The sequence below is a fragment of the Bacillus rossius genome, chromosome 5 (genome assembly GCF_032445375.1).
Source record: "Bacillus rossius redtenbacheri isolate Brsri chromosome 5, Brsri_v3, whole genome shotgun sequence".
NCBI lineage: Eukaryota > Metazoa > Arthropoda > Insecta > Phasmatodea > Bacillidae > Bacillus > Bacillus rossius.
In genome coordinates, this window is record NC_086333.1 from 67,795,175 (window position 1) to 67,810,810 (window position 15,636).

The 15,636-nt window shown below is 40.0% G+C and overlaps 1 protein-coding gene across 1 annotated transcript in view; it reads right to left on the reverse strand.

Annotated features, from left to right (window-relative positions):
* Window positions 1-15,275, reverse strand: part of LOC134532289 (uncharacterized) — a 47,772-nt gene extending 32,497 nt beyond the window's left edge. Inside the window, exon 1 of the mRNA XM_063368707.1 lies at window positions 15,070-15,275. Within this exon, the coding sequence (XP_063224777.1) occupies window positions 15,070-15,081 (12 nt within the window). The 5' untranslated portion in view covers window positions 15,082-15,275. The remainder of the gene's footprint in view (window positions 1-15,069) is intronic.
* Between the last annotated feature and the right edge of the window lie 361 nt (window positions 15,276-15,636).

The window sequence follows — 15,636 nt, forward strand, 5'->3', positions numbered from 1 at the left end:
TATTTCTGTGCAAAAGTGGCGCAACATTGACAGACGAATACGTACACTACTGTTACTACTTTTTGAGAACTGTCTAACCGGAGACAAGTTTCAAAAGACAGAATATAGAACGCGTTGGAAATGAATACCTGGAATGGGAGATAAATGGAAAAAAGTTTTCCTTCCAGCTAATTAAAAATATATGCATATTATTTTGGGTATTACGACTCCCGAACAGCGAGATCACCAAAGTCGGTATAGAAACACGGACGAAAACCTCAGGCCAGGGATATTGGGAAAGAAAAACACGGCCCATCAACTCAGATCAAGGAACCATTTCCAGCATTCGCGCGGAGTTATTAAAGGGAAAGCGTGGAAAATCTAAAATAACGTGGACAGGCCGGAACTCGAACCCGTGTCCTCAGATATGCTGCGCACTGCGACAACACGCCCAAGGCCTTGCAGCTGTCGTCCGTACATTTCGGAACACCAGTGAGTGTAGACGTGTGTGTCAAGAAGGGAATGTAATGTAGAACTCGCTCTTGCCCCTGTCACGTCTTGTCAGTTGGACCTGGAGTAAGGTGGTCTATGCCAAATACCATCGGGTTAATCAGCAAACCTATTAAATCCCTGATATAAATTTTACAGGAGAGAGAGAAAAAAATTGGCGTGTGTATTTCTGTACGCGCGTTAGAAGTCTTAATTACTTGGCGTGATAAGCTCCCAGCTTTGGATCAGATTTTAGACAAAGAATTTTAATAAAATACCGTCCATCTTTTTAAGATTCATTATTCATTTGTCTCTATGAACTTAAGTTCGCGCCATCCGTGGTTACACATTTCCGTTCCATTCAACGATATAACTCCGAACAAATGCCGTATACCGAGAGCTAAGACGCTTAAACATCAAAAAGACGAATACATAAACACATAGGATAAACAAGCCAAAAATCAACTGATGTCAAACGTTAAATGCATATATAGCACAGACAATATTCCGTATAGAAGGAATTTGTCAGAACAATACGACAGACAAGCATACGAACACAGTGGGCCGACAGCGACGGGACATTTGCAACAATATCGACAAATGAAGACAAATTAATACCTTGGACAACACGGCGACAGAGGAACCCAAAGAAAATTCAAAACAACACAACGACAATACAGTGAAGCAAATGCGAACCCAATGATAGAATTAAAAATACATAGGCCCTACTGTGCGACAAAACGAAAACAGTAGTATGCTTCTTAAGACACACCAGTTACGACGTTGGCGTAACATACAGCAATGGTGTATATATATATAAATGTTTTAAATTAATTTTCTTTATTGCAAGAATTATTAAAACAAAACAAAAATTCAACTGGTATAATCTGTGTCGTGTGACTTGTCTCAAATTTGACCGTTCTCGAAAAGTAGTAGGCCTACCAACCAATGGACTTCGCATTCTTCTGCCACTGTGTGTTCTTACAACGATGTTTGTAAACAATTATCCACCCACGGTTCAGCCATGGCGCCCTTTTCTTTTTGTCTAGCTGATTGTCTGCGCCATGTCTGCCGGACGACAGAACACAGACTTGTTCGAGTGTAGTGTTTCCGGGTGTCCCGCAAACAAAGCGCAGACTATCGACTGGGGAAAAAAAAAAAAAAAAAAGAAGCTGTTTCACCTAGTACCCACGTAGTAAAGCGTGCGTTCCACCTCATGACTGGGCGATCTTTTCCCCCCCCCCCCTTCTCTTCTATCCTCGGCCGCTCTGCTTGGCCGGCCAAGCGACAAAATGGCGCCCGCCGGCACGGGCCACTTGCCGCGACACTTGCGCTGCCTGGCGCGCTGGCCGGAAAGCTCGGCGCGCTCCGAGGCGAACGTAAACACACGCGGGCGAATCTTGGGACTACGCAGCAGTGTAACCAAGTCTGGGCCTCGTCAGTCCAAGTGAAATATATATATATTTATTTAAATTCTTTGATTATTAAGACGAAGCTTTCCTTAAATGAGACTGTAAGCGTTATGCATATAGGAAGGGACTGGAAAAATTCGCGTATTCATTTCACGATAGGCTAGAATTCAAAAAAGTTAGCATTTTTGCTGCTTCGGTGATTGGGCCACGGTGTATCTGAAGGACTTTGGGCCAATGAAAAAAATGTAAACAAAAGAAGTAGCGAATCACGAGCATCCCAGTTAACAGGTGCTGCGAGTCAGCAACCAATGAGCAGATGTAATTCGCCCGAGTGCATAGAGGATCATGGAGTCCATCCTATAGGTCATTGAAATCGCGAATTTTTCTTGTCTCTACATATAGGGCCGTGTACGTTTCGCGACGAGATTTACATAAAAACTGTGTGTTAAAACTGTGGTTGGCTGGGTTTATTTCAGGTGCCCATGTCTACTATCAGTAGGGATACGGAAATTTCGCGCATTCACTAAGTCGTAAGTTAGAATGTAAACCTTCACACTCTCGAACTGTGTTCATGATTGGACCGCAGTTATTTGGACACGCCCCTCTACGACCGTGAGCCAACGACGCCCAGCTAGGAGAGAAGTAAGCGAATCAAGTAGTGACAATTAACAAGGATAAACATATTCTCGCTAAGATATCAACCAATGGGAAAGAAACCATTAGTTGAGTACACCTATGACTTTGAATTCTACCCTTAAGGCCAGACGAATCCGCGAATTTTCCGGGTTTCTATCGCGGAAACAAACGCGTGCGGGCATACCTTATTGCAGTCTAATGAGAACTCAGATTATTTAACTAAAAATACGTGCCCCTAGGTATGCACCACGCAGCTTTAAAAACAAGGACAGTGACCTTCTATATATAGAGGAAAATCCAAGGAGGAGCCACTTTACGTATTTGTTAGGAAAAAAACTATAGTTTCATAACACATTCCCCCTCCCCCCTTTCACAAGCTTTTGGATCTGTCATTGGGTGTGACCATGACGCAATTAAAAAAAAGTTATGAATAGGGTTTACATAACTGATGTTATACCAATAATAAATACTAGCAGCATATTTTTTTTTTTTTTTTGCGTAAAAATGAGGAAGAATTAAAAGCGGGAACATTATGGCTAAATTAGTTTATATTTATCTTGATTGATGTTCAAACTATTTAAAAAAAACGCTTAAAAGTGTATTATTAAAAATTTTAAAATCAAACCGCAAAAGAAAAAGATATTTAACTGTAGCAACTGAGATGATACTGTTACTAGCGTGCTGGAGCAAGGCCGCTACCTGAGTGGGCCTTACAGCTGTGGTCTGGCCCGGCGAGACCCCGCGGCGACGCACGGCCACTGACGTCACTCGCGCATACTTCTGGGGATTATGGTGGTCCGACCTCGCCACTCCCCTGCCCCCGCTCCCTCCCTGCCCGTCAGTGACCTGGGGGTTCTGCGGGCTTAAGGTGGGTTTACGATTGAAAATTAAGAATTACGAATTAAGACTTAGTCGTGTACTTACCATATGACTCTATGTAAACTAGTGGATGGTTTATGATTGTCGTGTGTGAATTTTGACGGGTCGTGTGCGAACCATATGATGACTTAAGACTTAACAGAAATGGTTATATTTTATATTTTTCGTTAAGACTTAAGGGAAGCGACCAATCACAACAAACCGGAACCTTTCAACCGGAAGTTTATGTCTTATTATTGGACCGAGCGAGGCAGTATTTTGGGTTAGAATTCGTATATTTGTAATTTGTAATCATCATCCATTTCGAAAAATAGATATCCCATTTGTCAATAACCTATTTCAAACCTGCTTCTCCATTTCGAACAATGGCCGACCATGTGTTTTGTGCTGTGATTGGTTAGAATTAACGACTTCTATGTCAATCAAAAACTGGAAAATGTAGTTTTGACTTAATCGTGTGCTCGATGTTAAGTTATAATTCTTAAGGAAATCAATCGTAAACCCAGCTTTACAGGGGCCGCCGCGTGGAGTCACGTGACTCCAACGCTGTCCAAGATGCTTCGAGAGTCGCGTCGAAGCGACACGTCATCAGCGTGCGAGGCCGTTCCAATGGCGGCTCCAGGAAGACCTCTCAGGCAGGGCTCTCACACACAGGAGGATGCAATTAATAATCATGACACTGCCCTTGGGGATATTCACAAAATATAATGGTCTCAAATACTGAAATTTAGTATTTTCGTACAACATTTTTATTGAAAGAAGAGTTTAGCACATTAACGAAAGTATTTAAGTTAACATTAACATTCCATGCAAAGAAATAAGAAGTAAAATTTGGGCTCGGAAGGGGCTATCGCCCCCTGCACCCTTCCTCTGGAGCCGCGCTTCGGCCCAGGGCCGGATTTAGAGGTCTGGAGGCCTCGGGGCAACAGAGGAGCGGAGGCCCCCTGGCCCCAAATTATTTTACAAATAAAATGAACAATTTTTTTCAGTCTAATTTTCCAATAAATAATTTATTGTGAAATGAAGTAGATTCTCTTAGTATTTAAAAAAAAAAACATACATAAATATAATCGGAGACAAAAATTACATGAAATTAAATTTTAGTGTTAATGAATATTTCTGTTAATATTTAACAATAATATAATCATGTATGTACAAAGTACTGTAGGTAAAGGTAAAACAGCGAAAAAATAATATCAAAGGAAAAGATGTTTACTAGTGTTTACTTGTCGGAATTTGAAAGTTTTTTTTTACGAAGTCTCTATTGTGGGGGGGCCCTCCGTTTGTGGAGGCCCCGGGGCTTTCGCCCTGGTTGCCCTCCCCTAAATCGTTCCAGAAGCACGGCCGAGGACTGTAGAAGCAGCGAGAGAGTGCGGTACCGGCGAGTGAAGGCCTGGCGAGCGAGTGGGCCGTGACGAGTGGCGCGAGACCCGTGTGTCGACCAGAGTGCGAGGTCAGAGGCGGCCAGCGAGAGCCACTGTCCAGTGGGGGAGTGTGAACTGCGGACTGACACAAAAACAGATTGACTGTGATCAAAGATCTCGAGTGCAGTAACTTGCGTGATGGTGTAGTCATATAGTAATAAATAAAACTGAATTTAATTAATTCGGCTATCCTTTACGAACCCACTTTTCTCCCCCACATTTCCGTAACAATACTATAGGCCTACTGTATATGAATATGCGTGAAAACTGAGTGTCCCAGATCGTCTTCAACAATTATAACTATAACATAAGAGCGAAATGCCTCCAAGGTGAAGAAAAGTCTCAGTGGAGACGTGGATCGACCTTGTTGTCATACTCGTCGGTAGAAGGTCGTGCCAGACTCCCAAAAACAGCCATGTGTTATTCTCGAAATGATTTCGAGGCTAACTATTTGTTGAAACACTATAAAATCAACTGTATTTCGTAATTCGTTGAGTTTCTTTTAGACACGTGTACAGCATCCGGAATCACAGAAGTTCAGTGCGGGAGCAAACGCGTCCTGAATGGTCTGGTAACATAAGGCAATCGATGGCGTCTCTTTCTCTCAAGCCAGAAACCGCTGGAGCGGGCTTACTTTATTACTGTCTAATAGGTAGAGACCGGAAAAATTCGCGGGTTCAATGACCTCCAGGATAGACTCTACTACACTCTACACACTCGGGCAAATGCCACCTGTTCATTGGCTGTTGACTTGTGAGTCGTCTCGACTGGGTGGCCTAGTGATTCGACACTTCTATGAGTGAGGGTCTCTAATTGGCACTCATTACTCCAGATTAACAGTTAACCAGTGGTAGAAGCAGCGCTAAGGTATAATTATTTGAATTGTAGCATATCACGAAATGAATCCGCGAATTTTGCAGGTCTCTACTAATAGGCGTTCAGGATTTTTTTTTTTTTCGCGAAAAATACCATCCTCATACTTATCAGCAGACAGGATAAATTCGCGGATTCATTTTGCGGTGAATTATAATCCATCGACAGGATTGGACAGGAGTCCGGCCTGGAGTGGAATGAACTCGGGAAATGATCGCGGCGCTGGCCAGGGGGATCCCTCGCGCCGCAAGAGTTCCTCGGCGGTGCGCGGTAGCGAGCAGCCCTCAGGTCCGCCCCAGAAGGAGGCCTAATTACGCCGGGTCGCGGCGGCGAGAACCCGCGAACACAGGGGCCGTCGCCGGATATACCCCCCCTCCCCACCCCCACCTCCACCCTCATCGCGGGCTGTGAGAACAAAGACCCTTCCCACCGCTGCGGGATCTCATCGCGTTTCCCGCGGGCACACGCCCTCGCACGAGGCCGCATTTCTTCCGAGCGTTCCGTTTTCCGAGCAGCGGCGCCTGCAGGATCCTCGTTGCGTTTGCCTTCCCTTTGCGTTTATTACTTCTTGGTTATATTTCAAAGCGAAACTTCATCGCACGTACGAAGTGTGGGGCGACTGAAATGCTGCCCCTTAGAAGGGCAGCCCTTCAGGATTTTTCTGACAGTAGTGTTTTTGAAAGGTTGTATGAATTGTTGCCCCTTGGATGGGCAGCCCTTCAGGATTTTTCTGACAGTGGTTAGTTTGTAAAGTGGCCTAACCTAACCTAACCTAACCTAACCTAAACTAACCACTGTCAGAAAAATCCTTATGGGCTGCCCTTCCAAGGGTCTAGTTTTCAGGATTATTTAAACACTTAAAGAAACATGTTTTCAGAATTTTGGATGGGCTGCCCTTCCAGTCGCTGTACAAACAAACCATTGCCAGAAAATTCCTGAAGGGCTGCCCTTCCAAGGGGCAACAATTCAGCTCCACCCGAAGTGTGACCAGAAAATACGGCGAACGAATTTTTTTACAGCAGTAACTGCTGACGCTAAATCTGTTCGAAGAAATAAGCCCGATATACTGATCCGATGAAAAAGTCAGTGTCAAGTTTGAACAAGTTGTGACTTGTCAGTCGGCTTCCAGAGTTAGGTTCTATTTACCAAGTCTATCGCGCGTCATGGAAATGACCCGGAAATTTCGCGGATTCGTCTGGCCTCAGGGTAGAATATTCAAATGTCATAGGTGTGCTCGACCCATGCTTGCTTTCCCATTGGTTGATTTCTTAGCGAGAACATTTTTATCATTGTTAAATGAAACTACCTGATTCGCTTACTTCTCTCCTAGCTGGGCATCGTTGGCTCATGGCGTGTCCAAACAACTGACGGGCCAATCATGAACACAGCGCGAGAGTGTGAAGGTTTGCATTCTAGCTTGCGACTTAATGAATACGCGAAATTTCCGTATCCCTAATAATTATAAACAGGAAATATTCGCAGATTCATTTCGTGATATGCTGAACTAAAAATACGTATACCTTTGCTTCTACTGTTGGCTCTCATGAATGTGAAGCGCTCTGGGCCAATAAGAAACCCACAAATAAAGAAGTTCCGAACTACAAGTTATCCAGTCGAGACGTTTAACAAATCATCAGCCAAAGAACAGGTGACACACGAGTATTTAGAGGATCGTAGAGAGTCTAACCCGGAGGTCATTGAAACCGCGAATTTTTCCAGTACCTACCTACTAATCATGGATTTCAAACAAAGCGTAAAAATTAAGTTTTCTTTGCGAAACGGAGAAAGAAAAACGGGTCGTGCTGAAAGGAAAAAGGTTTTGTCGCCATTCCCGACATTGAGAGCGCCATGACGGAGCAACTGAAGACCCCTCCGAAAACCTTCCATAAAATGCTTCCAATCATAGGATCGACATTGGGATGAGTGCGCATCGCTAGCTATGGAGATTTTTTTTTTTTAAAGAGATTAGTTCAAATTTGATGCAAGCTTATTACTTTGTTCGTAATTTTCGCGAGAAAAAAACCCATCTGATCGCTCTTTAGACTGAAATGAGTTATGCCTGAGCTAGGGATTGCTCCTTTGTGACTAAAGGCCGTCTGCAAGTGAAGCCATCGCCCTGTTCGGCCGGGCCATTCAGGACGCGTTTGCTTCCGCACTGGATGGCTGTGATTGGTGTATTGACAGTAGGCAACCAACCACGAAACACGGACAATAACACTCAGCTGGTCTGAAAATCTTTTCGCAAAAATTTTATGACTTTACTCGTAAATAATGTAACTAAAAGTGCAACTCTCTAAATGGCTGAAGAGGGTTAGCGAGATGTAAAATAACGAAAAGGTAAATAGGAACCGGAAAAATTCGCGGGTTCAATGACCTCTAGGATACTCTCCACTGTAGGTACTCTGTGCACTCGGGCGAAACCTCCTTTCCCCTCCTCGCATTCTTATAATTATAATCACTTGAATTTAGCAGGAAAAAATTAATAATGCACATCTATTGTTTCTCTATTTGTTACGTTATTTAATGTTTTTTAATAGTTTTTGTAGTATACCCCATAGTACACAGAAAAAAATCTATATATAAGAGATTCCTTTGGAAACCAGTTGCCAAGAAATAGTTTTTAATAATACAAGAAAGATAAGATATTGTAACACTGTACCCAATAGCCTATGGTTATTTTTGCATACATAATATATGTTTTTCGAGATATTACTGAGTCTTTCTTACGAACAATTAGCCCATAATTTTACATTTTAATTAATGTTTCACTCAAGCATATATATTTTTAAACCATTGGAAAGTTAATGAGATTATTCAATAATTTTATTTTATTTTGTTTTCTTATGCTTATTAATGTGTGCAGTTAACACTGGAAAGCTATTCAGGGAACGGTTTACAAATAACTTTAACTATTGGAGGTACTGGGACAACACAAATGCCCGGTTAAGAATACGAACCCATAATTACTGCGAACAAATTTTTTATAGTTTTTGTCTGGATGTAAATGTACAAATTTACATATACCTATCGGCTAATTTAAATAAATATTTATGTTCCATTTACAAAAAAAATATATGGTGCTTTAATTTTTTTTTTACCTCCCACAGTTAGGGGCGCTGTGGCAATTCTTTTGGGAATGCTGTGAGATATGAAATTTTAACATTTTGGCGTAAGCAATTTAATTTGAAAATTTTACGGTACGGTGTAATAAGTGTAAATAAACTTAAGGCCTAAGCCAGTAACAGGTACGTATGTTAACTGTGTTGTATGTAAATAAAAAACAATTTAACATAATCTTATTGTTTGCAATTATTGCTAGTATTGTGTGTTCATAGTTTCTGGGTGCACCGTATTTAAAATATGTAATTATTCACAACAGGCACGCTTACTCTCTATAGCCTGTGCCACGTTACTTGTCCCAAATTTGACATCCTCAAAAGTAGTACCGGTGGTACCCATTTCCCCAACTGTCACTAGCGAAGAAACACGTGTTGGAGTTGCTTGGCTTCTGGGTTGTACTCCCGCGTCGAAGGCGAAGATATCACCGACGTTTTTTACCGACGTTGCAGTCGCCATCATCAGGATAGCAATTACCTACAAAGGATATTGCAAGTTCTCCGGTCTCCCCTGAGAGGGCAGTGTTTACCGAATAGCTGCAGCTGTGGGCCAATCAGAGCCTTCCTTTCTTCTGGTCGGCCACCCTCAGGCGAGAGTGTTAAAAGGGCAAGAGAACTGCAATAACCTCAGCAGGTAACTGCTACCCTGACGATGGTGACTGCAACATCGACCGAAACGTCGGCGATATCTTCGCCGGCTACAACCCACAAGCCGCGCAACTCCGCACAATGGGCGCGAAAGCCGGTGATATTTATTAACACGTGACGAAGTTAGTTTGTGAACACTACCGATGACATGACGTTGTATACAAATACTCTTTGCAGAACAACGGTGGTAGAATAATACGTAGACCATTGGTACTATATTTGAGAACTGCCAAATCGAGACAATTTTATGACACAGACTATAGTAAGCAAGCGTGTCATTAAAAAAAATTGGTGCGTGTACTTATTTACCAACATTATAAGTTATTCTTATTTGGCGTAATAAAAACTAACTTTAAATTTGCATGCAAATGATTAATATAAATAAAATAACTGAAGTTTTTTGGATACGGTTGGTAAAGTATAAATTCAATTAAGATAAAATTTAAATAAATACTCAGTTATCAATATTTATATAAAACGTTATAAAACTAATTTTTTAATCTAATAAAATAACCAAGATAAATATTAATTAATAATGAAAATAAATAAATATGATGCCTTTTTAAATTTGTTAATTTTAATTTTTTAAATAATAATGTAATAATTTTATAATGCAAATATATTGTGCATACGGGAATATAATCTCACAAACACTCCCATGAAAACTGCCAGGGGACTACTAAACCTTCCACAGACACTCTCTGACAGCGACAATGGAAGCTTACAATTAGATGGACCAGTATTCAATGCTATACATTCAAGTATATCTTAAAGGCACATATATAATTTTTATTTGTATGTAGCCTTTTGTTCACCCTGCGAAAATTTCGTTGCATTATGCGCGCACATCATAAAAATTCACTCTCGTCATTTTTTTTTTCACAACGCGACTAAAAAAAGTTTAACTTCAAAAATATTGGTGTGATTTTGATCCAGTTGATATGAAATCCCACCACCCTCGGAAAAAAATATTAGCAGTCATAAGGGGTAACATGGAAGACGTGAGGGGAAGCTGGGACTTTATGGACAGTCACGTGAAAATGAAGAGGAGGAGGGGGAGGAGGAGGAGAAGGAAACAGAAACAATTCTCTCCATCCCCTTCCCCATCACATATGAACGTGAAGGAGTGTCTGCTACACAACGGGCTACTGGGAAAAAAAAAAGTACAAACTTTTCTTTTGTAGTGATGGCAGTTTCATTATGAGTGGTCACTGGCTTTTGCTATATCCGTAAATATCCACAAAGTTTACCAAAAAAAAAAATTTTTCTTTTTTCATTTAGAAATTAAACGTATCCTGCCCAAAAAAAAAACTAAGTTATTTTGTGACTCGTTCCTCTAAACGCAGAAATATTAATTTTTTATTATAGTTTTCCTTTGTTCGTCGATTGCAATTTCATTAATACAGAGAAATACAACTTGTTCTGTTATGAAATGTGACAAATGTTTAAGACTTAATAATTTGTATAAACATTGCATATTTATGAATATATATAAAAAATAATTACCTATATTACTATGGTGGCAATTACCTTCGAATCAATACTCTGTTTTACAAAAAATAATCGTGTTAGTATTGATGTTAGGTTGTTTCCGGATGTAACAAAATTCAGTTCTTAGCCTAAAATTCTGGGTAGCGGTACCAAAACAGTATGTGCGTTGAGGAAATGGGTGGTTAGACGTGACGAGAGACAGGCCTGGCAGTCGGACCACGAGGCCCGAACAGAAAGCATGTTTCTGTACTTTTACAAAAAGATTCACTTGGAAATCAGTTGCCAAGAATTAGTTTTTAATATTACAAAAAAAAAAATTGTAACTTTGTACAACACTTGGCTATGGTTATCATTCAATATATGAAATACGTTTTTTCTGCTCGAGATAATACTGAGATTTTCTCACGAAAATTGGCGCATAATTATAGATTTTAACTGATGTTTCATTAAAACATAATTTTTTAAAGCCATGGCAAATATAATCAAATATTCAATAGTTGAATTTGTTGGTTTCATTATGCTTATTAATGTGCGCAGTTACAATTTCAAGAAACAGTTTACAAATAACTTTAACAACCGCAGGTACTGGGACAACACAAAGCACGAATGTCTAGGTAAGAATTCTAACCCAGTGTTACTGCGAGCACTATTTTGCAGTGATACAGTTTTCTTTTATGCAAATGTACAAATTACAAAAATTCATAAAAATTTTCATGAATATTTTTGTTCCGTTTAGAAAAATAAATTACAGTATGCTACCGATGTGATGATAACACAGTTTGCGACTCACACTGTCCAAGTGATATCTAAGCAACTGGTCTGGAACACCCCCCCCCCCCCCCCCTCCAACACCTCTCCAACTAAACGTTATAACTAGTGACATGCATATTTCGCGAAAAGATTCCGCGACTAGCTGAAAGTTAAAACACTGTAGCATCATCTGAGTTTCGTGGTTGGGTGAGTTTATTTCAGTTTCACGTCGATTGTTAGAATACCAATAACAGTAGTTCAGTGCGGAAGCAAATGAGTTCTGAGTGTCCCAGTCAAATAAGGCAACGACTTCTCTCGCAGACGGCCGCCAATCACAAGGAAGAAACTGCTGGTGCGGGTATACCTTGTTGCAGTCTAATAGGCGTTCCGATTTATTCGCGAAAAATGCCTGCCCCTAGTTATAAATCTGCAGGCTTGGAGTCAAATGCGGCGGGCTCTTCAAAATAACCGACACGTCATGTCTTTGCACATCTTGGAGCCGGTCGCCGCACGTTTCAAGTTTTCGCGAAGGATCACACTTAATTAGTCTCGAAGTGAAATGAACTTATTCGTAGGAGCAGGTATTTATTCGCGGATAATATCTGGACGCTGGCTAGAGCACGATATGGTATGCACACGCCAACAGTTTCTTCCTTGTGATTGGCGACCGTCTGCTAGAGAAGTCGTTTTTCCTTATTTGGCCGGGCCACTCAGGACGCGTTTGCTACCGGTTATTACCTAGAGACCGGAAAAATTCGCGAATTAATTTCGCGATAGGCTAAAATACAAATAGTTATACCTCAATGCTTCCTCTGTTATTGGCTCACAACTCACCTGGATGAATCTGGGCCAACGAGAAACACCCAGACCAAAGCTGTATCGAATCACAGGCTGCTACGTTGGGACGTCTCACAATACAGCAACCAATGAGTGGGTGGCATTTGACCGAGTGTACGTAGAACTATGGAGTTCATCCTGGAGGTCATTGAACCCGCGAATTTTTCCGGTCCCTACTGATCGGTGTGCTGACAATAGACTTGAACATGAAGGAAACTCACCCAATAACGAAACACAGACGATGCTACAATGTATTAACTTTCAGCTACCCTACTCTCAAAATCTTTTCGCGAAAAATTGCATGGCCCTACTTATCCGCATTTACAATAACATCACAGCCCTTTTTATATTAATCTTACATTAGTAAGTTTTGGTCTCTTCTAACAGTTCTGAAAGTCTTGAGTATTTAATTTTTTTTTTTACGACCGGTGAAATGTTTTGAAAACATATCGTCTAAAAAAAATATCGTCTAATCTGCTATAGTTTCATCGCAAAGTAGATTTTTTCTAGTTATTGACAATCGTGAACAAAAATTAGGTGGTTTTATATAAAAAAAAAAAAAGGAGAGGTATTTACTAGAAAATAAACCACAGTGATTTTTTTTTGTCTTTTAAGATAGGGCTACAATATACTTTTAGATCGCAAAGTTTCAAAAATAAAACGACTGTAAACAATCAAATAAATCACTTCAATTATATGTTACAATCACCCAATCTAAGTAAATTACGTTAAAGGGGCACTTTATCTTGTTTCTATGACTTTTTTTTATTATTGCCAGTGATTTTAAATGGATTAAATAAAGCTCTATATTTGAAGGTTTATGAATGGTTTGATCAGATCAAGTAAATGTTGATTTAGTAATTTAAAAAATTTAATCATAATTATATTTATATTTAATTATTAATTAATAACATGAAATCGAGTGGTATACAGTTTCAAATAAACAGTTTGTATGTATAAATTGACTTAGAATATTTTTATTTGTTGAGAATCACTAATTAATGATAGCTTAGTTTATCTAAAAACATTGAAAATTCCGTTTCTATGATTTGGGGATTCTAAATGATTATTGATTTATTAGTTACATCTTACAAATAAATATGTTTACGACAAACGCTACATACAAACGGCTAATTCTAAACTCTACATAACACGATACCACTCTTCTAATTCATGCTAGGATTAAAATATAAATTGGCCTTCAAGTTTTTTTTAAAATAATTAGATAAACACTTATTCATAGGCATATGATGAATGTATTTACAATTGTGAGCCAAAAAAAACACCAAAATATAGAAACAAAATAAAGTAGAACACTACCCTCATTAAGGGAACAATATCTTAAATTATGTTTCTTCTAATATATCCATGTTTGGGTACAGTAACTTAAATAAATCTATAGTATAAAAACATTTTATTGTTTAAAAAATATTTGTTGTACTGGACAAGTCCTTATTTAATGATTTTTTTTTTATTAACTTAAAGGCAAATCTTTATGTCAGTCCTAGCATGTACTGAAAGCAATAAACAATGTGGTTTACAGTTAAGATTAGGCGTGCGTGTGTAACCTTCATCTTAAAACTTTTTTTTTTAATATATCATTAAAAAAATTGATAAATATCAGGTTTTCCAAAAAAAAAACATTGAAATCTTAGTTTTTCAGTGTTTTTTTTTTTTTTTGGAGAACCTAGTTTTTATTTATTTATTGAATGATACACTTTTAAGACGCTGGATACATACAAACTGTTAGTTTAAAAAATTGTATACCACACGATTTCAAGATTTAAGTACCAGCGACACAATTTATTTGATTTTATAAAAAACCGTTGAACAAGGGTTTTTCGATCTTTGAACGGTTTCTTTCAACGAATTGCTTATTTCCGAAAACGACATCTCGACTGAAACAAGGACTTGTTCTGTATAAGAACTATATTAAGTGTTTTAAGTGTAATTGATGTTTGTATTAAATAGTAATTTTTTATTGAGAATAATGAATAATGAATAAGTGTTAAATTAACTATTTTATTTATGCCAGATCTTATTGTTAAATGTATGAAAACATTTTTAAGTGTTAAATGTACAACTGTAATGCTATTACCTGCGAAACTTATTATATCTGTATGAATTGTGTTATGAAAAATTATGTGTCATATTTAGAGACCGGAAAAATTCGCGGTTTCAATGACCTCTAGATAGACTCCATGATACTCTTATGTACTGGGACAAATTGCACCTGCTCATTGGATACTGACTCGTGACACCCGTCAACTGGGATGCTTGTGATTTTGATAAGTCTTTTGTAGAAGGTTTTTCATAGGCTTAGAGTCCTTCAGATAAACGGTGGTCCAATCGCTGACTCAGCATAAAGTTTTACGAGTTTGGAGTCCAGCCTATCGCGAAATGAACCCGCGAATTTTTTCCGGTCTCTAGTCATATTATGCCAAAGTGACGTGCGTAGTTCCAAAACAGAGCCATGCTCTCCGGAACATTGTAATAAAATAAATGAATAAATAAAGTAAGGACGGGCCGCCTCACCTTGGTGCTCATGGCGACGTCTTCGTGCGACGCGCGGCTGTCAGGACGAGGACATGCCGCCCCCGAGATCCTCCGGCGAGCCGGCCACGCGAGAGGCAGGACGAACAACAAACAAGCAGCCTGGTCAGCCCCGCTGGGTTCTCACACGCGACTGGAGCCCGCCAAGGTCGCCCGTCGCCTCGCTCCACTGGACAGACCACTACTACCTCTCCCCCCGCCGGGCGCTAGGGCTTTATACCCACTGACCCAGTTCCTGCGGCGCTGCCTCCCCGCCGCCTGGTACCTGCCCGGGTCGTCTGCGAGCCGCTTCTTCTCCCGTGTCTCCTCCTCGAGTCTTCTCTTCCCCCCACCACCGACACAAGTCATCCCCTCCCCTTTCATCTGCTGCGGGCTCGCCGGCCAGTTTTCACCCGGCGCCGGCGGGGGGGGGGGGGGGGGGTTGCTGTCATAACTTAGAAACACAACTTAGAACTTAGAAACACATAACTTAGAATTTTCTAAGTTATGACTTTCTACGTTATGACGTTTCTAAGTTGTGTGGTTCTGCGTTGTGTGTTTCTAAGTTAT